The sequence below is a fragment of the Cherax quadricarinatus genome, chromosome 44 (assembly GCF_038502225.1).
Source record: "Cherax quadricarinatus isolate ZL_2023a chromosome 44, ASM3850222v1, whole genome shotgun sequence".
In the NCBI taxonomy this organism is placed as follows: Eukaryota; Metazoa; Arthropoda; class Malacostraca; order Decapoda; family Parastacidae; genus Cherax; species Cherax quadricarinatus.
This window is the reverse complement of record NC_091335.1, coordinates 7,446,254-7,470,156: the sequence shown is the minus strand read 5'-3', so window position 1 is coordinate 7,470,156 and position 23,903 is coordinate 7,446,254. Positions and strand designations below refer to the sequence as shown.

The 23,903-nt window shown below is 44.4% G+C and overlaps 1 protein-coding gene across 1 annotated transcript; it reads right to left on the bottom strand.

Annotated features, from left to right (window-relative positions):
- Window positions 1-230: 230 nt before the first annotated feature.
- Window positions 231-3,132, bottom strand: LOC128697345 (uncharacterized). Its single transcript, XM_053788965.2, has 2 exons — window positions 1,815-3,132; window positions 231-1,228 (listed from the first exon to the last, which is right to left on the bottom strand). Exons 1-2 carry the CDS (start codon window positions 2,764-2,766, stop codon window positions 681-683), a joined length of 1,500 nt encoding a protein of 499 aa, XP_053644940.1. The 5' UTR covers window positions 2,767-3,132; the 3' UTR covers window positions 231-680.
- Window positions 3,133-23,903: the final 20,771 nt, after the last annotated feature.

Genomic DNA, 23,903 nt, shown 5'->3' with positions numbered 1-23,903 from the left:
TGAGCCAGTAGGCCTGCCTAGCATGAGCCAGTAGGCCTGCCTAGCATGAGCCAGTAGGCCTGCCTAGCATGAGTCAGTAGGTCTGCCTAGCATGAGCCAGTAGGCCTGCCTAGCATGAGCCAGTAGGCCTGCCTAGCATGAGCCAGTAGACCTGCCTAGCATGAGCCAGTAGACCTGCCTAGCATGAGCCAGTAGACCTGCCTAGCATGAGCCAGTAGACCTGCCTAGCATGAGCCAGTAGACCTGCCTAGCATGAGCCAGTAGACCTGCCTAGCATGAGCCAGTAGACCTGCCTAGCATGAGCCAGTAGGCCTGCCTAGCATGAGCCAGTAGGCCTGCCTAGCATGAGCCAGTAGGCCTGCCTAGCATGAGCCAGTAGGCCTGCCTAGCATGAGCCAGTAGGCTTACACCAGTGTTCCTCTATGTTCTTTAAACAAAGCGAAATAAGCAGATGTCTCCTAAACTCCTCTAACAAACATCATCTATCAATGGGAGTTCAGTATTACTGGACAGCTGTGCACCGCCATGGTTTAGCGCTTTCTTTGATTGTAATAATAATAATATCCACTGCCATAATAGTCACAGGTAATCAGATTAAGTTTAATCTTGGCACAAATTTGGAACTGTAACTTGTATAGGAAGTCAAATCTTACAATAACTTTTTTTTTTTTTTAGCAAATCTACTCTAGTTCTTTTTTCAATATAAATTTCTTGGATGCCCGTAATTTCTTAGGTATATAATCTTGATGGTCATCTGTGTTATGAGGAGGTTGGTGAGCTGGGTGAGGTTTGTGGTCATGAGGCTCAACCCTCTGTGACTCCTCCTGAGAGCCATACCCAGAGGAGGCACAGGAGTCAGGGGCCTCCCTGCGAGGGGACTGCGCTGAGAGAGACTCAGTCGGGGCACCGCTGATCTTGTTCTCCGCAGGACAGCAGCCGACGGCCATCGGGATGGCGGAGGTAGCAGATACAGTGGTCATCACAGAGACGTGAGGCTCAGGACGATTAAGCGGAGCCAGGCTCACTGGAGGGGCGCCCCACTCAGGGTGAACAAAATTTTCAATAGGCGCCTGGATGTGTCTTGGTGAGTGTGTTTCGGTAGACCTGGAGCTCAAGTTCAGTGGGTGTGGGGAAGACTGGGCATGACTAGGCGTAAGTGTGGTGTTGTGGGTGTGGGCGGCCTCACCACTGACAACCTCCTCTGGCCACGAACCTCCTGACGACGGATCTGGAAAAAAAAATACTATGAGTGGGAGGGGCTGGGTTTGATTGGTGTCATTGGGTACGGGAGTAAATTCTTGGGTAGCTTTGGGTAGAAGTCGCTTTGATAAGGACCTGCCGTGTATGGGCCAGTAGGCCTTCTGCAGTGTTCTTCCATTCTTATGTTATGCTCTTACTTTAGATACGCCAGGAAAGTTAATCTTTATATTATATTTATTAATACCACAGCCAAACCAGTAAAACATTAAAAACGTTCCATATGAACAAGTTGGTAAAAAAAAAGAGGGTAAATAAATTAAACACTATAGAACTAAAAAGACACAAAAGTAGAATATAATGGCAATTCGTAAAAAAAAGCGAGATTTAATCTTTTTAAACCACTTGCCGGTATCAATCACCAAGATTTATACCAATTTTTAAAATTACAACACAAAATGGTCATCTGCATATTTTATTTGCATTAAATTCTACTTAGATTTTGACTGGGAAACTCTACAAAATAACATCATATAAACTGGCAAATTAATCTATAGAATAAGTTGTACAAAACCACAATTTTTTTAAGAATAATACCATAAAAAATCACAACTTACCGTGATGATGAGTGTAAGTCGTGTTTTGGGGTGACTGAGGCGGGACATCATCCTGGCGGGGGCGGTCGTCTGCGAGCAAGGCAGAGACACTGAAATTCTTGTAAGGCCCCGTCTTTTTTGTGGCCGAAATGTTGGGCATTACATCCACCATGGGCATCACGTCCACCATGTCACTATTTTGAGTAAGTAGGCGAGGGCGAGGGCGGTGGGGTAGCGGGTGGTGGAAGACAGGGGCAGGTAAGTTGGGCATAGAGGGCAAGACTGGCCATGGTGTAGTGCCCCTTGGAGGTTGGAACCAGGGGGCGTTATAGCGATGATCTGCGAACTGAAAGTGTTGAGCAGGTAACATGTGTTGAGCAGGCAGCATGTTTTGAGCAGGTAACGTGTTGTGTTGTTGAGTAGGCAACACGTTATGTACAGGCACCGTGAACGGAAAGTGTGGGTTTGGTTGAGGCAGTTTGGGCAAGAAGCCTTCTAGTAAATGACGTGCTAGCTGTCCCCCATTCTTCTGATGGACTCGCATATGACGCTCTAGATTACTCTTGTGACTAGTTTCATAGGAACACTGACTACAGGAAAACTCTTTGTATCCAGAATGCACGGAGTAATGGCGCTTGAGGAGAGCCTTGCGGCAGAACACACGGGTACACATGCTGCAGTGGTAGCCATCGCGGTGACACTTCTGTGTGTGCATCCTTAGCTCGGCCTTGTTGAGGAAGCGGTGGGAGCAACACTCTAGTAGAGCAGACGTGATCTCGTGCATAGTAAGGATGTGGCGCTTCAGGTTGTTCTTGCGGTCGGTGCGGTAAGTGCACATGTTGCAGGCATATAGGTTGTTCTTGTCCTCTCCCTCGCTGGGTAAGAGACCTTCCTTGTTATCTTCCTCGCTGGCACTAGATGACACGCTGCCGCTGGGAGACACCATCATGCCCACGTCACATTCCACCAACATGATGATTCGCAGTCACTACCAGTGTTGATGGTGAAGCGTGAGTGGGAGTGACTCGTTGCAGTGGCTCCCCGCGTATGTGCCTCCGAGTGCTCCTGGCGAATGAGAGGTCCTGTGTGGCAGTGATGTTCTGCAGTGTGACGAGGGGCGGCGGTGGGCGGCGTCACACAGTCATAGAGCAATGTTACACACCACTGACTTCAGCACACTATGTACGCGCACATGAAAGCGGTCTTGTAACTAAACAGTTGTCCATGAAGAATAAGTCAGTTCAGGTACGGGAGCCAAGTGAGGGGAGAATAAGAGTTTCCAAGTCTCATCACACTAAAGCAACAACTTCCCTCACGTTTCAATCAGTACTTAATAAATTTGTCATAAAATAGCCACTCTCGTCTTGACTTGCATCTCTCAAGACAAGAACGTTTCTAAGGTCAACACTGACGCGTCCGAGGTCAACGCTCACCCTTACACGACTGACCTCTCTCCCCCAGCATCCCATATATAAAGGGTCAGGCAACATTGCCAGAGTTCACGTCAGGTCACGGCTAACCAATCATGGGCTTAGGTTATCGCATTCCAGGAATGGTGTTGCCATATGTGGTGTGTTTGTTATTATTCAGCACAAAGAATAAGGAAACATAAGAATGTAGGAACACTGCAGACGACCTATTGGTCCATACTAGGCAGGTCCTCAAAAACAACCTTTACTCGCTTCTCAAACCTTTTCGCAAAGAAACTCAAGAATTAGCATCAATGCTTAATCAAACCCAGCCCTGTGTATCCGCTAATAAGGTGACAGAACCGCTGCTCTCGTAGCCTGTCTTCCTCATGAATGAAGTCTGCAAGTTGACTCTCACTTCTTCAGTCACTAAAACTCGTGCTCATTCTCTAAGGGCAAATTATAATTTCTGACAATGTGACCAATCATGAGCCATCATGATACAGAAAACAACATTGTAGATGAATGGTTCAGAGAACCGACATGTGTAGGCGAAACGTTTCGGAATAAAGTTGTCTAACTGTTGCATATGTGTCTTACCTAACAACCTGTCGGTATTGTATACCATTTTGATGTTCAACTCTTGGGTATCTTTATCGAGGAAACGTTTCGCCACACAGTGGCTTCATCAGTCCATACACAGGAGAAACTTGAAGAACAGCAGGAGAATGAGGTAATCAGTCCTTCAGCCTTGGAGTTAGTGAACACTAACTCCAAGGCTGAGGGACTGATTACCTCATCTTTTGTATATAGTTCTACTGTCTTCCAATTATGTCCAAGAATCTGTATTGATAAAGCCACTGGATGGCGAAACGTCTACAATAAAGATATCCAGATGTTGCACATGTGTCTTAACATAAGAACATAAGAATGTAGGAACACTGCAGAAGGCCTACTGACCCATACGAGGCAGGTCCTTATCAAAACGACATCTACCTAAAGCTACTCAAGAAATAACTCCCGTACCCGATGACACCAATCAAACCCAGTCTTAACTTTCAATCTTGAATAGAATACGTATTCTTAGAAGCCTACTGTGTAGGCGAAACGTTTCGAAATAAAGATACCTAACTGTTGCATATGTGTCTTACCTAACAAGTCACAAACAAATGTGACTGGGCGAAACGTTGTAAATAAAGGATCACATTACAAAGATAATTAATTCAGACGTAGATGTCACTGATCTTCAGAAGGATTTAGACAAATTTAGTTCGTGGTCAGAAAAGTGGTAGATGCAGTTCAGTGCAGATAAATGCAAAGTCCTGAAGCTCGGGAACGTCCATAACCCTAGCGCTTATAAACTAAATAATGATGATAAATTAGACACATGTGCAACTCTTGGGTATCTTTATTGAGATATTAAGATACCCAAGAGTTGCACATGTGTCTAATTTATCAACATGTCGGTTCTCTGAACCCTTCATCTTCAAACTAAATAATGAGGAACTTAGCCTTACAGAATGCGTAAAGGACTTGGGGGTTATGGTAAGCAGCGACCTTTAACCAAGACAACAGTCAGGCAACATCTGTGAACCATTCATCTACAGTAGAAGTATATACAAAAGATGAAGAACATCAAAATGGTATACAATACCGACAGGTATTGGTGTGAAGAGCACCGTAAAACATAAGAAAAGAGGAACACTACAGTAAGCCTGTTGGCCCATACTAGGCAGGTTCTTCATAAATCCAACCCACTAACAGAATCATGGGATCATGTTACAAAGAATTCTTCAACACTTGTCCAACCTTTGGACGAGGATCTACTTCGACTAGTGGATGATACCACTATGACCCCGCCTCCTCCTGCTTCGCCTCACCTCACTAAGAACATAAGAACATAAGCCTGGCGCTTATATAGTAACGTCAGGTGTAGCAGACGAGGGCATATTCACTGCTACACCTGACGTTACTATATAAGCGCCAGGCTCCTTTCTTCTGCTTCAGAATTAAGACACATGTGCAACATCTGGGTATCTTTATTGTAGACGTTTCGCCATCCAGTGGCTTTATCAATACAAATTCTAGGACATAACTTGAAGACAGTAGAACTATGTACAGAAAATGAGGTAATCAGTCCCTCAACCTAGGAGTAGGTGCAAAGAGCACCATAGTCGTGGAGATTCTGAAGCAGAAGAAAGGAGCCTGGCGCTTATATAGTAACGTCAGGTGTAGCAGACGAGGGCATATTCACTGGTAGGCGGGATTCCCCAGTGGAAGTAGGTCCTTCCCAAAGAGATGGGTTAGTTGTAGTAGTAGTTGTCGTAGTCGTGAAGGTTATGTATCTCCACGACTATGGTGCTCTTTGCACCTACTCCTAGGTTGAGGGACTGATTACCTCATTTTCTGTACATAGTTCTACTGTCTTCAAGTTATGTCCTAGAATTTGTATTGATAAAGCCACTGGATGGCGAAACGTCTACAATAAAGATACCCAGATGTTGCACATGTGTCTTAATCTCATCAGGCTTCTTCAGTCGAATACAGAAAGTAGGCAGGAACAGTAGAGATGTGAAGACGATGTAATCAGTCCATCACCCTTAAAGCCGTAGAATTTGAGGTTGTCAGTCCCTCAGTGTTATGTTCTATTGTGTCGGTGACGGCGATTAGTGAGGCTTCTAGGCACCGTCGGCGTCTGAGGTCTGGTTCGGTGAGAATGAGTTGTGCCTCATTCCAGATCATCAAATGCCCCATGGAGTCTCTGTGTCCTCCACAGAGACTCCATATCAAGAAGTGTAAGCAACAGAAGTCCAGCTTGTAGATGAATGGTTCACAGAACCGACACGTTGATAAATTAGACACATGTGCAACTCTTGGGTATCTTTATTGAGGAAACGTTTCGCCACACAGTGGCTTCATCAGTCCATACACAGGAGAAACTTGAAGAACAGGAGGAGAATGAGGTAATCAGTCCCTCAACCTTGAGTCGATGTGGTCAGTCCATCAATCTTGAATAGATTGATGGTCTGACCACATCGACTCAAGGCTGAGGGACTGATTACCTCATTCTCCTCCTGTTCTTCAAGATTCTCCTTTGTATGGACTGATGAAGCCACTGTGTGGCGAAACGTTTCCTCAATAAAGATACCCAAGAGTTGCACATGTGAACATCAAAATGGTATACTGTTCCTGCCTACTTTCTGTATTCGACTGAAGAAGCCTACTGTGTAGGCGAAACGTTTCGGAATAAAGTTGTCTAACTGTTGCATATGTGTCTTACCTAACAGTTGCACATGTGTCTAATTTATCATCATTAGTATTACCTCCCCTAAGAGCATACGAAAGGAGGAACACTGCAGTAGGCATGTTGGCTCATACTGGGCAGGTCCTTCACAAATCTAACCCACTAACAAAATATTTCCAACCCATTTATAATGGGTTGCACAGCTCAATTCTGGTCTCCATATTACAGAATGGATATAAATTCATTAAAAAACATTTAGCGAAGAATGACAAAATTAATACATAGCAAAAGCAATCTTCCTTATGAAGAAAGATTGAAGTGGAGGGTACTGGTGTGAATATTGAGATGCTCAGTGTGACAATACCTAACACCTCACTCAGTCACACCTCACATACCTCACCCAGACTTACCGCAAAGATCACTGACCATCAGCTAGCAAAGTCCAGCTTGAGGAGTGTCACTAAGACTGTTAATGTCTGGGCTGGTGGGTCTTGGGAAGGTGGTGGCAAGGTAGCTCTGTCTCATTCTAACATACAGTACTGAATACGTTAGAATTCTAGGCAGGCGTCGCTCCGTTCCAATAGTTTCCTCTGACAACATACTTCAACTTTGTAGGGTTAAATTACACCGGTATTAACGGATTACTCGCTAAATTTTGAGAGATAAATTAGGCAAGGTAGCCCCCGTGGCGGACATTATGGGACGGTGGACTCCACCCTGATCTGCTGTAATTATTTCCTCTCATGACAATGTCGCCTCTCTCATACACTCACTAACTCTTATCTCACTATTTTACTACATCTCACACAATTTTTATTATGGAATTATAAAATGTGTAAGAGGGATGAGAGAAGATAGATAGATATGAATAACAAAAAAAGGCACAATACAGTGACTGGAACGATACACAAATAACCCGCACATACAAGAGAGGAGCTTACGACGACGTTAGCTCCTCTCTTCTATGTACGGGTTATTTGTATATAGATAGATATGGTTTAAAAAGACACGTAAGCAAACACTATGACATATTTATTAGAAAACGTTTCGGTCCTGGGACCTTGATCGCTTCTAACAAGGTCTCAGGACCGAAACATTTTCTAATAAATATGTCATAGTGTCTGCTTACGTGTCTTTCTAAACCAACTTGTCGGTATTTATTACCAAGGTTTATACCATAGATAGATATGGTATATTTGTAGCTCTTATCTTATCTCTAACAGTCACATCACTCATATAGCATTATCAAAAACACATGCTTTAACTACAGTAGGCCTGCTGCAGTGTTCCTTCTTTCCTATGTTCTTAACGAGATCTCTTTAGTCCTTTATCGTACCTGGCTGAATCAAATTAATTAGTTTACAAGTGATGGTGGGGAAATGTTTCTCCAGTAAAGATTCCCATATGTTGCATAAGTGTCTCAGTTTTTCAACTTGTCGGTTTTCAAAACCATTTATCATATTTGTGTACTTGTTCAAGACGAGTAGCAGCAGGGAGTGAGGGAAGGTAGACAAGAGTGGCAGCAGAGAGTAAAGGAAGGTAGACAAGAGTGGCAGCAGAGAGTAAAGGAAGGTAGACAAGAGTGGCAGCAGAGAGTAAAGGAAGGTAGACAAGAGTGGCAGCAGAGTAAGGGAAGGTAGACAAGAGTGGCAGCAGAGAGTAAAGGAAGGTAGACAAGAGTAGCAGCAGAGTAAGGGAAGGTAGACAAGAGTGGCAGCAGAGAGTAAAGGAAGGTAGACAAGAGTAGCAGCAGAGTAAGGGAAGGTAGACAAGAGTAGCAGCAGAGTAAGGGAAGGTAGACAAGAGTGGCAGCAGAGAGTAAAGGAAGGTAGACAAGAGTGGCAGCAGAGAGTAAAGGAAGGTAGACAAGAGTAGCAGCAGAGTAAGGGAAGGTAGACAAGAGTAGCAGCAGAGTAAGGGAAGGTAGACAAGAGTGGCAGCAGAGAGTAAAGGAAGGTAGACAAGAGTGGCAGCAGAGAGTAAAGGAAGGTAGACAAGAGTAGCAGCAGAGTAAGGGAAGGTAGACAAGAGTGGCAGCAGAGAGTAAAGGAAGGTAGACAAGAGTAGCAGCAGAGTAAGGGAAGGTAGACAAGAGTAACAGCAGAGTAAGGGAAGGTAGACAAGAGTGGCAGCAGAGAGTAAAGGAAGGTAGACAAGAGTAGCAGCAGAGTAAGGGAAGGTAGACAAGAGTAGCAGCAGAGTAAGGGAAGGTAGACAAGAGTAGCAGCAGAGTAAGGGAAGGTAGACAAGAGTAGCAGCAGAGAGTAAGGGAAGGTAGACAAGAGTGGCAGCAGAGAGTAAGGGAAGGTAGACAAGAGTAGCAGCAGAGTAAGGGAAGGTAGACAAGAGTGGCAGCAGAGAGTAAGGGAAGGTAGACAAGAGTAGCAGCAGAGTAAGGGAAGGTAGACAAGAGTGGCAGCAGAGAGTAAGGGAAGGTAGACAAGAGTAGCAGCAGAGTAAGGGAAGGTAGACAAGAGTGGCAGCAGAGAGTAAGGGAAGGTAGACAAGAGTAGCAGCAGAGTAAGGGAAGGTAGACAAGAGTAGCAGCAGAGTAAGGGAAGGTAGACAAGAGTAGCAGCAGAGTAAGGGAAGGTAGACAAGAGTGGCAGCAGAGTAAGGGAAGGTAGACAAGAGTAGCAGCAGAGAGTAAGGGAAGGTAGACAAGAGTAGCAGCAGAGTAAGGGAAGGTAGACAAGAGTGGCAGCAGAGAGTAAGGGAAGGTAGACAAGAGTAGCAGCAGAGTAAGGGAAGGTAGACAAGAGTGGCAGCAGAGAGTAAGGGAAGGTAGACAAGAGTAGCAGCAGAGAGTAAGGGAAGGTAGACAAGAGTGGCAGCAGAGAGTAAGGGAAGGTAGACAAGAGTAGCAGCAGAGTAAGGGAAGGTAGACAAGAGTGGCAGCAGAGAGTAAGGTAGACAAGAGTAGCACAAGGGAAGTAGACAAGAGCAGCAGAGAGTAAGGGAAGGTAGACAAGAGTAGCAGCAGAGTAAGGGAAGGTAGACAAGAGTAGCAGCAGAGTAAGGGAAGGTAGACAAGAGTAGCAGCAGAGTAAGGGAAGGTAGACAAGAGTAGCAGCAGAGTAAGGGAAGGTAGACAAGAGTAGCAGCAGAGAGTAAGGGAAGGTAGACAAGAGTAGCAGCAGAGAGTAAGGGAAGGTAGACAAGAGTAGCAGCAGAGTAAGGGAAGGTAGACAAGAGTAGCAGCAGAGTAAGGGAAGGTAGACAAGAGTGGCAGCAGAGTAAGGGAAGGTAGACAAGAGTAGCAGCAGAGTAAGGGAAGGTAGACAAGAGTAGCAGCAGAGTAAGGGAAGGTAGACAAGAGTAGCAGCAGAGTAAGGGAAGGTAGACAAGAGTGGCAGCAGAGTAAGGGAAGGTAGACAAGAGTAGCAGCAGAGTAAGGGAAGGTAGACAAGAGTAGCAGCAGAGTAAGGGAAGGTAGACAAGAGTAGCAGCAGAGAGTAAGGGAAGGTAGACAAGAGTAGCAGCAGAGTAAGGGAAGGTAGACAAGAGTAGCAGCAGAGTAAGGGAAGGTAGACAAGAGTGGCAGCAGAGTAAGGGAAGGTAGACAAGAGTAGCAGCAGAGTAAGGGAAGGTAGACAAGAGTAGCAGCAGAGTAAGGGAAGGTAGACAAGAGTAGCAGCAGAGTAAGGGAAGGTAGACAAGAGTAGCAGCAGAGTAAGGGAAGGTAGACAAGAGTGGCAGCAGAGTAAGGGAAGGTAGACAAGAGTAGCAGCAGAGTAAGGGAAGGTAGACAAGAGTAGCAGCAGAGTAAGGGAAGGTAGACAAGAGTAGCAGCAGAGTAAGGGAAGGTAGACAAGAGTAGCAGCAGAGTAAGGGAAGGTAGACAAGAGTAGCAGCAGAGTAAGGGAAGGTAGACAAGAGTGGCAGCAGAGAGTAAGGGAAGGTAGACAAGAGTAGCAGCAGAGTAAGGGAAGGTAGACAAGAGTGGCAGCAGAGTAAGGGAAGGTAGACAAGAGTAGCAGCAGAGAGTAAGGGAAGGTAGACAAGAGTAGCAGCAGAGAGTAAGGGAAGGTAGACAAGAGTAGCAGCAGAGTAAGGGAAGGTAGACAAGAGTAGCAGCAGAGTAAGGGAAGGTAGACAAGAGTAGCAGCAGATTAAGGGAAGGTAGACAAGAGTAGCAGCAGAGTAAGGGAAGGTAGACAAGAGTAGCAGCAGAGTAAGGGAAGGTAGACAAGAGTGGCAGCAGAGAGTAAGGGAAGGTAGACAAGAGTAGCAGCAGAGAGTAAGGGAAGGTAGACAAGAGTAGCAGCAGAGTAAGGGAAGGTAGACAAGAGTAGCAGCAGAGTAAGGGAAGGTAGACAAGAGTAGCAGCAGAGTAAGGGAAGGTAGACAAGAGTAGCAGCAGAGAGTAAGGGAAGGTAGACAAGAGTAGCAGCAGAGAGTAAGGGAAGGTAGACAAGAGTAGCAGCAGAGAGTAAGGGAAGGTAGACAAGAGTAGCAGCAGAGAGTAAGGGAAGGTAGACAAGAGTAGCAGCAGAGAGTAAGGGAAGGTAGACAAGAGTAGCAGCAGAGAGTAAGGGAAGGTAGACAAGAGTAGCAGCAGAGTAAGGGAAGGTAGACAAGAGTAGCAGCAGAGAGTAAGGGAAGGTAGACAAGAGTAGCAGCAGAGTAAGGGAAGGTAGACAAGAGTAGCAGCAGAGAGTAAAGGAAGGTAGACAAGAGTAGCAGCAGAGTAAGGGAAGGTAGACAAGAGTGGCAGCAGAGAGTAAAGGAAGGTAGACAAGAGTGGCAGCAGAGAGTAAAGGAAGGTAGACAAGAGTGGCAGCAGAGAGTAAGGGAAGGTAGACAAGAGTAGCAGCAGAGTAAGGGAAGGTAGACAAGAGTAGCAGCAGAGTAAGGGAAGGTAGACAAGAGTAGCAGCAGAGAGTAAGGGAAGGTAGATAAGAGTAGCAGCAGAGAGTAAGGGAAGGTAGACAAGAGTAGCAGCAGAGAGTAAGGGAAGGTAGACAAGAGTAGCAGCAGAGAGTAAGGGAAGGTAGACAAGAGTAGCAGCAGAGAGTAAGGGAAGGTAGATAAGAGTGGCAGCAGAGAGTAAGGGAAGGTAGACAAGAGTAGCAGCAGAGAGTAAGGGAAGGTAGACAAGAGTAGCAGCAGAGAGTAAGGGAAGGTAGACAAGAGTAGCAGCAGAGAGTAAGGGAAGGTAGATAAGAGTAGCAGCAGAGAGTAAGGGAAGGTAGACAAGAGTAGCAGCAGAGAGTAAGGGAAGGTAGACAAGAGTAGCAGCAGAGAGTAAGGGAAGGTAGACAAGAGTAGCAGCAGAGAGTAAGGGAAGGTAGACAAGAGTAGCAGCAGAGAGTAAGGGAAGGTAGACAAGAGTAGCAGCAGAGAGTAAGGGAAGGTAGATAAGAGTAGCAGCAGAGAGTAAGGGAAGGTAGACAAGAGTAGCAGCAGAGAGTAAGGGAAGGTAGACAAGAGTAGCAGCAGAGAGTAAGGGAAGGTAGACAAGAGTAGCAGCAGAGAGTAAGGGAAGGTAGATAAGAGTGGCAGCAGAGAGTAAGGGAAGGTAGATAAGAGTGGCAGCAGAGAGTAAGGGAAGGTAGATAAGAGTGGCAGCAGAGAGTGAGGGAAGATAAACAGGAAGGAGCAGGAGTGACGGAGGGACATCAACAAGGGACTACGGAACAATGTTCTTCTCCAGACTGAGGGACTGACCACCTCAAAACTTTAAGGGTGATGGACTGATTACATCGTCTTCAAGTCTTTTCTGCTTCTATCAACTTTTCTGTACTCGACTGAAGAAGCCTACTGTGTAGGCGAAACGTTTCGAAATAAAGATACCTAACTGCTGCATATGTGTCTTACCTAACAACCTGTCGGTATTTTATACCATTTCAATGTTCAAGGGACCTTTTGAAGATTGAGACACTTATGCAACATATGGGAATCTTTATTAAGGAAATGTTTCGCCACACAGTGCCTGGAATCAATGTGTCCAGTCCATCACTCATGTAGACATGTGTGTATGTATAATGTTCGCCAAGACCGTAGTCCTGGCACGGGTCTCAATCTTGCGATAACCCGTCTTGTGACTCATGTAGACAGTACAACATGTGGCTTATATACTGTAGTCAGGTGAGTGGAAGTAGGAGGAGGCGGGATTACAGTGGAACCATCCACTAGTGTAAGTAGGTCTTCGTCCTAAGGCTGGACAAGTAATGAAGAATTCCTTGTATCAAGTTCCCATGATATTGCAGTGTCTGTGATCCCGCCTCCTCATGCTTCGACTCACCTGTCTGCAGTATATGAGCCACTTCTTCCTCCATTCTTATGTTCTTAACATAAGAACATGGAGGAACACTGCAGAAGGCCTACTGGCCCATACAAGGCAGATCCATGTCAAAAATACCTCTACCCAAGAATTTACTCCCGTACCCACGACACCAATCGAGCCCAGCCCCTCCCACTCATATAAGAATATAAGAAAGGAGGAACACTGCAGTAGCCCTGTTGTCCAATCTCATTTTAAAGCCACCCAAGGTCCTAGCCTCTATCACCCTACTCGGAAGATTATTCCACACATCTTATGTTCTTATGTATTCGAGGTGAACTGAGAAAGATTAATCCATTATAATTTGCCCCACTGAAGGAGGTAATCTACCGAACACATCTTTACATCCTGTACCAGATCAGAGAAAAATAGTTTTCCAAGAGAGGCGAAAACATTTCTCAACTCGCAAGTTCCAAAGTAGCTATGAGAGCCCCAGAGGGTGAGGTCATCACACCGCTTGGCTAATGGTCAGAGGCGGGGAACACGAGCTGAGGCACGTACCCCAAAAAGGTAAATATATCAGGCCACACACATGCAAGAGGTCAAGAGATTTGCTACCAGGATAGTACCTGAGTTTAAGCACCTGAACTATTGAGGTCAAACATAAAGAGCTTAACTTCAGTACTAGAGAGGGTGCTAATGACCTTGACAACCAGAGCATCTTAAGCAGAAACAACACTGCAAACACAGAAACAGGGCAGATGCATTCATGGCATAGGCGAGACGACAGAAGAGGCAGGAGTCACTAGTTTTGATGCTTCAGTTTCACATTGTTCCAGACTATAGAACAAAACTTTTCTCTAGGCTGAGGAACTGACCAACTCAAAACTGCTTGAACTGCTTCGAGGATAATGGACTGATTATCCTCTTATGAGTGTGAGAGGTTGGATTTGATTATGACTTGCAAATAAGTGGATAGAGTTATCAGAGATTATTTCTTGGGAAGCATTGAAAATTGGGTTGGGCAAATGTTTTGTTAGTGGGATGGATTGCAAAGGACCTGCCTAGTATGGGCCAACAGGCGTGCTTATTACATCGTTTCTACATCTCATCTGCTTCCGCTGACTCATATGTAGGCGAAATATTTCTGAATAAAGATACCTAAATGCTGCACATCTGTTTGTAGGCTTGCTTCAGTGATTCTTTCTTATATTCTTATGAGTGGGGTGTAAGTTGAACATTCCTAGCATGTTAGGTAAGACACATATGCAACAGTTAGGTATCTTTATTATGAAACGTTTCGCCTACACAGTAGGCTTCTTCAGTCAAGTACAGAAAATTTAAAATGGTATAAAATACCGACAGGTTGTTAGGTAAGACACATATGCAACAGTTAGGTATCTTTATTTTGAAACGTTTCGCCTACACAGTAGGCTTCTTCAGTCGAGTACAGAAAAGTTGATAGAAGCAGAAGATACTTGAAGACGATGTAATCAGTCCATCACCCTTAAAGTTTTGAGGTGGTCAGTCCCTCAGTCTGGAGAGCATTGTTCCATAGAATGATATTGTTTCATACTATGGAACAATGCTCTTCTCTAGACTGAGGGACTGACCACCTCAAAACTTTAAGGGTGATGGACTGATTACATCGTCTTCAAGTATCTTCTGCTTCTATCAACTTTTCTGTACTTGACTGAAGAAGCCTACTGTGTAGGCGAAACGTTTCATAATAAAGATACCTAACTGTTGCATATAAGAACATAAGAACATACCAACCTGTCGGTATTTTATACCATTTTAATGTTCATTCCTAGCATGGAACAATGCTCTCCAGACTGAGGGACTGACCACCTCAAAACTTTAAGGGTGATGGACTGATTACATCGTCTTCAAGTATCTTCTGCTTCTATCAACTTTTCTGTACTCGACTGAAGAAGCCTACTGTGTAGGCGAAACGTTTCAAAATAAAGATACCTAACTGTTGCATATGTGTCTTACCTAACAAGTACAGAAAAGTTGATAGAAGCAGAAGATACTTGAAGACGATGTAATCAGTCCATCACCCTTAAAGTTTTGAGGTGGTCAGTCCCTCAGTCTGGAGAAGAGCATTGTTCCATAGTATGATATTGTTTCATACTATGGAACAATGCTCTTCTCTAGACTGAGGGACTGACCACCTCAAAACTTTAAGGGTGATGGACTGATTACATCGTCTTCAAGTATCTTCTGCTTCTATCAACTTTTCTGTACTTGACTGAAGAAGCCTACTGTGTAGGCGAAACGTTTCATAATAAAGATACCTAACTGTTGCATATAAGAACATAAGAACATACCAACCTGTCGGTATTTTATACCATTTTAATGTTCATTCCTAGCATGGATCGATAGGCCTTCTTCACTGCTTCTTCTTTCTTATGATCGTACACACTATTGTAGATGAATGGTTCAAAGAACCGACACGTTGTTAAATTAGACACATGTGCAACTCATGAAGCCACTGTGTGGCGAAACGTTTCCTCAATAAAGATACCCAAGAGTTGCACATGTGTCTAATTTAACGTCGTACACACTAGCTGACGTCACTGCATCAAGAAGACTTAGTGGAGGTCACCGCATAGTCACCTGACTTCACCCACACCCAGCTTCCAGGTGAGGTCAAGGGATTCACAGAATATAAATAAAAGAATTCCCTGGCACTAGGAGTATTGATTACATCGACTCAAGGCTGAGGCACTGATTACATCGACTCAAGGCTGAGGCACTGATTACATCGACTCAAGGCTGAGGCACTGATTACATCGACTCAAGGCTGAGGCACTGATTACATCGACTCAAGGCTGAGGCACTGATTACATCGACTCAAGGCTGAGGCACTGATTACATCGACTCAAGGCTGAGGCACTGATTACATCGACTCAAGGCTGAGGCACTGATTACATCGACTCAAGGCTGAGGCACTGATTACATCGACTCAAGGTTGAGGCACAATCCTTTATGATGATAAATTAGACAGTCCATACGTAGGAGAAACTTGAAGAACAGGAGGAGAATGAGGTAATCAGTCCCTCAACCTTGAGTCGATATGTTCAGTCCATCAATCTTGAATAGAATACGGCATATGAGCGGAGAAGCAGCTTATAAACCGTATGGCAGGAGAGGTGCAGCAGTCATAGGTGGTGTCACATTTGTTCAATGTGGAAGTAGGTCGTGCCCAAGAATTAGGACTGATTACATCGTCTTCAAGTCTCTTCTGCTTCTATCAACTTTTCTGTACTCGACTGAAGAAGCCTACTGTGTAGGCGAAACGTTTCGAAATAAAGATACCTAACTGTTGCATATGTGTCTTACCTAACAACCTGTCGGTATTTTATACCATTTTAATGTTCAACTAGCTGATCTCATGCCTTCACCTGACCCTCACCAGTGACTGGCCTTCGTAAGTCAGTGATTGGTCACCATCTGGAAAAGACCCATGTCTATTGGTGTCATTTGGAGTGACCATAAGAACATAAGAAAGGAGGAACACTGCAGCAGGTCTGTTGGCCCATACTAGGCAGGTCCTTTACAATCCATCCCACTAACAAAACATTTGCCCAACCCAATTTTCAATGCCACCCAAGCTCACAGGACCGAAATAAAGATTATTATTATTATCACACTGGCCGATTCCCACCAAGGCAGGGTGGCCCGAAAAAGAAAAACTTTCACCATCATTCACTCCATCACTGTCTTGCCAGAAGGGTGCTTTACACTACAGTTTTTAAACTGCAACATTAACACCCCTCCTTCAGAGTGCAGGCACTGTACTTCCCATCTCCAGGACTCAAGTCCGGCCTGCCGGTTTCCCTGAACCCCTTCATAAATGTTACTTTGCTCACACTCCAACAGCATGTCAAGTATTAAAAACCATTTGTCTCCATTCACTCCTATCAAACACGCTCACGCATGTTGAAGATTGAGACACTCACGCATGCCTGCTGGAAGTCCAAGCCCCTCGCACACAAAACCTCCTTTACCCCCTCCCTCCAACCTTTCCTAGGCCGACCCCTACCCCGCCTTCCTTCCACTACAGACTGATACACTCTTGAAGTCATTCTGTTTCGCTCCATTCTCTCTACATGTCCGAACCACCTCAACAACCCTTCCTCAGCCCTCTGGACAACAGTTTTGGTAATCTCGCACCTCCTAACTTCCAAACTACGAATTCTCTGCATTATATTCACACCACACATTGTGCAAGACAGGTATACAATACCGACAAGATGAAAGTTAAGGCACTTGTGCAACATCTGGTTATCTTTATTGTAAACGTTTCGCCATCCAGTGGTTTTATCAATACAAATTCTTGGACATAATTAGAAAACAGAAGAACTATATACAAGAGATGAGGTAATCAGTGCCTCAGCCTTGGAGGTGGTGTTTACAACACCGTGGTTGTAGAGATTCTGAAGCACAGGTAAGGAGACTGGCGCTTATATAGGCGTCAGTGAAGAGTGACTATGCCCTCATCTGCTACACGTCTCTCTTCACTGACGCCTATATAAGTGCCAGTCTCCTTACCTGTGCTTCAGAATCTCTACAACCACGGTGTTGTAAACACCACCTCCAAGGCTGAGGGACTGATTACCTCATCTTTTGTATATAGTTCTTCTGTTTTCTAATTATGTCCAAGAATTTGTATTGATAAAGCCACTGGATGGCGAAACGTTTACAATAAAGATAACCAGATGTTGCACAAGTGCCTTAACTTTCACACCACACATTGCCCTCAGACATGACATCTCCACTGCCTCCAGCCTTCTCCTCGCTGCAACATTCATTACCCATGCTTCACACCCATATAAGAGCGTTGGTAAAACTATACTCTCATACATTCCCCTCTTTGCCTCCAAGGACAAAGTTCTTTGTCTCCACAGACTCCTAAGTGCACCACTCACCCTTTTCCCTTCATCAATTCTATGATTCACCTCATCTTTCATAGACCCATCCGCTGACACGTCCACTCCCAAATATCTGAATACATTCACCTCCTCCATACTCTCTCCCTCCAATCTGATATCCAATCTTTCATCACCTAATCTTTTTGTTATCCTCATAACCTTACTCTTTCCTGTATTCACTTTTAATTTTCTTCTTTTGCATACCCTATCAAATTCATCCACCAATCTCTGCAACTTCTCTTCAGAATCTCCCAAGAGCACAGTGTCATCAGCAAAGAGTAACTGTGACAACTCCCACTTTGTGTGTGATTCTTTATCTTTTAACTCCACGCCTCTTGCCAAGACCCTCGCATTTGCTTCTCTTACAATCCCATCTATAAATATATTAAACAACCACGGTGACATCACACATCCTTGTCTAAGGCCTACTTTTACTGGGAAATAATTTTCCTCTTTCCTACATACTCTAACTTGAGCCTCACTATCCTCGTAAAAACTCTTCACTGCTTTCAGTAACCTACCTCCTACACCATACACTTGCAACATCTGCCACATTGCCCCCCTATCCACCCTGTCATACGCCTTTTCCAAATCCATAAATGCCACAAAGACCTCTTTAGCCTTATCTAAATACTGTTCACTTATGTTTCACTGTAAACACCTGGTCCACACACCCCCTACCTTTCCTAAAGCCTCCTTGTTCATCTGCTATCCTATTCTCTGTCTTGCTCTTAATTCTTTCAATAATAACTCTACCATACACTTTACCAGTTATACTCAACAGACTTATCTCCCTATAATTTTTGCACTCTCTTTTGTCCCCTTTGCCTTTATACAAAGGAACTATGCATGCTCTCTGCCAATTCCTAGGTACCTTACCCTCATCCATACATATATTAAATAATTGCACCAACCACTCCAAAACTATATCCCCACCTGCTTTTAACATTTCTATCTTTATCCCATCAATCCCAGCTGCCTTACCCCCTTTCATTTTACCTACTGCCTCACGAACTTCCCCCACACTCACAACTGGCTCTTCCTCACTCCTACAAGATGTTGTTCCTCCTTGCCTTATACACGAAATCACAGCTTCCCTATCTTCATCAACATTTAACAATTCCTCACAGGACCGAAATAAAAATGTTCTAAAAAAAAAAAAATACCACGGACGGGGATAGAACCCGCGATCAGAGAGTCTCAAAACTCCAGACCGTCGCGCTAGCCACTGGACCAGCTAGCCATAATAAGATTCATCCAACTAGGTATATTTCTACACCATAGGAAGGTTAGCATAGGCACCACTGTGACCACAAATGCAAGTTTTTACAGACGAATCGTGTCATTACGATTTCGTGAGTCATGTTAAAGATGTTCTGTGTATACATCTATGTTTCTTTAATTCATATAGTCGGTGTCAGTATACCTTCTACCTTCATGTGTATTCTTATGAAGAGGCAACACTTCCCTTTGATCTAAGCTTGGAGGGATTCAGATAATAACTGATCTATATCGTGAAGAGGGTGGTCAATTATCCACTCTAACCCAAACATAATGAACAGGTCAAAACATCAGACCTGGGTCACAGAGGCTCTTAAACAAGGTCAAGCCACACCTGGTTGCCTTGTCGTATTAGGTGAGGTCATTCTCCGTAAAACAGAAACAGAGGGAGACCCATTGACCTTAGGTCGGGTAGGTTTCCGCGAGGTCTCCTCTAAATGAGCACCAAGAATGTTGGCAACCATGGGATTAAGTAGTGGTTTGGAAGAGAGGATATGAGAGTAGAGGATGGCAGGAGAGTAGAGGAGGGCAGGATAGTAGGAGTGTAGAGAGTAAGAAGAGTAAAGGTGTAAAGTAAAAGGACACAAGTGCAACTAATGTGACATTTTATTGTGGCAACGTTTCGCTCTCCAGGAGCTTTGTCAAGCCGTTACATAAGAACATAAGAATGTAGGAATACTGCAGAAGGCCTACTGGCCCATACGAGGCAGTACAAAGCAAAGCAAACAAGTTTAGGTAAGATCCCAATGGGATGAGCGGGGAAGACGGGACAGATGAAGAATAGCTCTGGAGAGGAGTGTTCTTAGTAAGAGAAATAGAGCCAGGGCTTAACCCAGCAGCTAAGGCGATCGTGGGGCAGACTTGAGAACAGGAATAGCAGGGACTGTTGCATTGAACTTGTTGTAGTTGAAGTCTTGAATCTTGAGTAGCTGGCAGCAGGCTAGGTCACATCAAAGGGTAGAACACATATGGGAGTTATAGGAGTAACTGAGGAGGCAGGTTAGCAATGGAGCCATTTTCAAACTTTTTGAAGCTGCTTCTAGATAGGTGGTATAATTTAGCCTTGTTGCTGAAGGTGAAACGTAGAGGCTTGATGAACTCAAGAACTTGGGTGAGTGTGAAGTGAAGCGGTGATTCACATGCATACTTGACTGTTCCAGCACCGAGGCTTTTGTAGAGTTCAGTACAGGTCATGGTGTCAGTATTTGAAGAAGTGTAAAAGGTAAGGTTTTCCCATGAGGGTTTACTGGAGTCGTCGTTATCTTCCTCTTCTGGAGTGGATTCACTGGGAGAATCTACAATGGTGGTAGCAGGTGACTGAGGTTCGACAGGAGCAGCTGTGAGATGTAATGGTTGTGTAACAGCAGGCTGGGAGAGGTGGGAGGCGGTGGTTGAGGCAACTTGATCAACGTTGTCAGCGGTGGAAGTGGTTATAGAAGTTACAGGAGCAGTTGCTTGGGCAGGAGACAGGTTTGTAGGTGCAGTAAAGTTCAGGACGTTGGGAAGGATCTTGAGGATGTCTTCTGAAGGTGTGGATTCCGGAAAATTGAAGGCAGGCATGTTGTTCAGACGGAATAGTTCGTTAATAGTGGTGTTGAAAGTGCCGGGGCTTGCTGCGTTTGCAAGGTGTGCATACACCATGCAGTACAGCACCTTGGAAGGAGCACCGTCGGGGAGTGGAGAGAGGGAGTTGCTGGGCGATGGTGCCTGTGGATTAGCGTGTAGAGTCTTGATGGCGTCGGTTTGTGGTTTGGTTATTGCAGCATATGTCGGTGAATTGGAGGTTTTCTTCAGAACTTTAGTTTTCTTCAATATGATTTCTTTCCTGAGTGGGCACTTAGCTGCAAGGGTATGATGATTACCCTTGCAGTTAAGACATGTAGGTGCTGTAGTAATGGTGCAGGATCTGAAATCGTGTCCATCATTCCCACATTTTGAACAAAACTTCTTATTCTTGATGGGGCAGTCCTTGGTGGTGTGATTATAGGAGTAGCAGGTCCAGCAGTGGGAGATGTATGTGAAACGTTCTTGTTCTATATGACTTGGGTGAATGTGGTAATATGAGATGGCCAGACCGTCAGAGAGAGCTTGGGCAGCCATGGAGATGTCTGAGAATGTAATCTTTAGCATTGATGTGGCGTTGGGGATCTTTGAGATGCTGTCTACCGAGGCCCACGTGTTTTGTTCCTCAATAGATGTCTTCAGTGCTTCAGTAGAGAGAGAGGTGACGATATTGTCAAGTCTTTTCACAAAGACCGAACGTTTCGACTTCAAGAATGGAGACGGGGATAGAGTGAATTGTTGTGTTTGTAGGGTCCTGATTGAAGAGTCGTCCATTAGTTTTAGTGCTTCCGTGTCATCTGTGCAGACGACAATGAAGGAGTCTTTCAGAGAGTGGATTGCCGTAAATTTGACCTGCAGGCAGGTCCTAACGACGGTAGCTAAAGCTAACTTCGAGGAGTCATTTATTGCACCATTCACAGGCTTGATTTTCACACGATTCGACAGCATTGTGAAAAGGATATCACGTTTGTAGAATATAAATTCTACACCCCGACAGGGTCGAAGAGAGGCTTCTTGCGGTGTAGAGCAACTGGGGCAGTACATGGACACAGAGGGTATATATAGGCTCAGAGTGAGGTGCAATACTAGTGGTAGTAGTAGTAGTAGTGACATAAGTAATAGTAGTAATACAATATGGTAGAACAATTAACTTGCACATGAGTAAAAGGATATAAAAGCTATTACTTGGGTAACATAAAAATAGGTTAAACAAATATTTCTATTAGAGTGTTAGGTAAGACACATATGCAACAGTTAGGTATCTTTATTATGAAACGTTTCGCCTACACAGTAGGCTTCTTCAGTCAAGTACAGAAAAGTTGATAGAAGCAGAAGATACTTGAAGACGATGTAATCAGTCCATCACCCTTAAAGTTTTGAGGTGGTCAGTCCCTCAGTCTGGAGAAGAGCATTGTTCCATAGTATGAAACAATATGGAGATGAAGTGACAGAATGGAGCTTTTTATAGCGCCAAGAGGTGAGACGTAGGCCACTATGTGAGGTAACAACTCAGATGTTGAAAGGTCAGGTGATGAGATGAGGGCATAAAGAGCGACATCGGCAAGTTTGCCGATGACACCAAAATAGGCCGTCGAATTCATTCTGACGAGGACATTCGAGCACTCCAGGAAGATTTGAATAGACTGATGCAGTGGTCGGAGAAGTGGCAGATGCAGTTTAATATAGACAAATGCAAAGTTCTAAATGTTGGACAGGACAATAACCATGCCACATATAAACTAAATAATGTAGATCTTAATATTACGGATTGCGAAAAAGATTTAGGAGTTCTGGTTAGCAGTAATCTGAAACCAAGACAACAGTGCATAAGTGTTCGCAATAAAGCTAATAGAATCCTTGGCTTCATATCAAGAAGCATAAATAATAGGAGTCCTCAGGTTGTTCTTCAACTCTATACATCCTTGGTTAGGCCTCATTTAGATTATGCTGCACAGTTTTGGTCACCGTATTACAGAATGGATATAAATTCTCTGGAAAATGTACAAAGGAGGATGACAAAGATGATCCCATGTATCAGAAACCTTCCCTATGAGGATAGACTAAGGGCCCTGAAACTGCACTCTCTAGAAAGACGTAGAATTAGGGGGGATATGATTGAGGTTTATAAGTGGAAGACAGGAATAAATAAAGGGGATGTAAATAGTGTGCTGATAATATCTAGCCTAGACAGGACTCGCAGCAATGGTTTTAAGTTGGAAAAATTCAGATTCAGGAGGGATATAGGAAAGTACTGGTTTGGTAATAGAGTTGTGGATGAGTGGAACAAACTCCCAAGTACCGTTATAGAGGCCAGAACGTTGTGTAGCTTTAAAAATAGGTTGGATAAATACATGAGTAGATGTGGGTGGGTGTGAGTTAGACCTGATAGCTTGTGCTAACGGGTCGGTTGCCGTGTTCCTCCCTTGAGTCAATGTGACCTGACCTGACTAGGTTGGGTGCATTGGCTTAAGCCGGTAGGGACTTGGACCTGCCTCGCATGGGCCAGTAGGCCTTCTGCAGTGTTCCTTCGTTCTTGTGTTCTTGTGTTCTTGTGTTCTCTCAAATCCAGCCGCTCTCACTAGTGGAAGTTGTCGATGTTGATTGCAGGTCTGTACCAAGATACCCTTGTGTTGCAGTGTCTGACAGATTGAACATTAAAATGGTATAAAATACCGACAGGTTGTTAGGTAAGACACATATGCAACAGTTAGGTATCTTTATTATGAAACGTTTCGCCTACACAGTAGGCTTCTTCAGTCAAGTACAGAAAAGTTGATAGAAGCAGAAGATACTTGAAGACGATGTAATCAGTCCATCACCCTTAAAGTTTTGAGGTGGTCAGTCCCTCAGTCTGGAGAAGAGCATTGTTCCATAGTATGAAACAATATGGAGATGAAGTGACAGAATGGAGCTTTTTATAGCGCCAAGAGGTGAGACGTAGGCCACTATGAGAGGTAACAACTCAGATGTTGAAAGGTCAGGTCCCTCTCAAATCCAGCCGCTCTCACTAGTGGAAGTTGTCGATGTTGATTGCAGGTCTGTACCAAGATACCCTTGTGTTGCAGTGTCTGACAGATTGAACATTAAAATGGTATAAAATACCGACAGGTTGTTAGGTAAGACACATATGCAACAGTTAGGTATCTTTATTATGAAACGTTTCGCCTACACAGTAGGCTTCTTCAGTCAAGTACAGAAAAGTTGATAGAAGCAGAAGATACTTGAAGACGATGTAATCAGACACTGCAACACAAGGGTATCTTGGTACAGACCTGCAATCAACTTCGACAACTTCCACTAGTGAGAGCGGCTGGATTTGAGAGGGACCTGACCTTTCAACATCTGAGTTGTTACCTCTCCTAGTGGCCTACGTCTCACCTCTTGGCGCTATAAAAAGCTCCATTCTGTCACTTCATCTCCATATTGTTTCATACTATGGAACAATGC

Excerpts from the sequence above, each read along its gene's own strand:
- LOC128697345 (XM_053788965.2), bottom strand. The coding sequence starts at position 2,766 with ATGTTGGTGGAATGTGACGTGGGCATGATGGTGTCTCCCAGCGGCAGC. Across the intron at positions 1,229-1,814 it reads GACTTACACTCATCATCACG|ATCCGTCGTCAGGAGGTTCG; the intron begins GTAAGTTGTGAT and ends TTTTTTTTCCAG.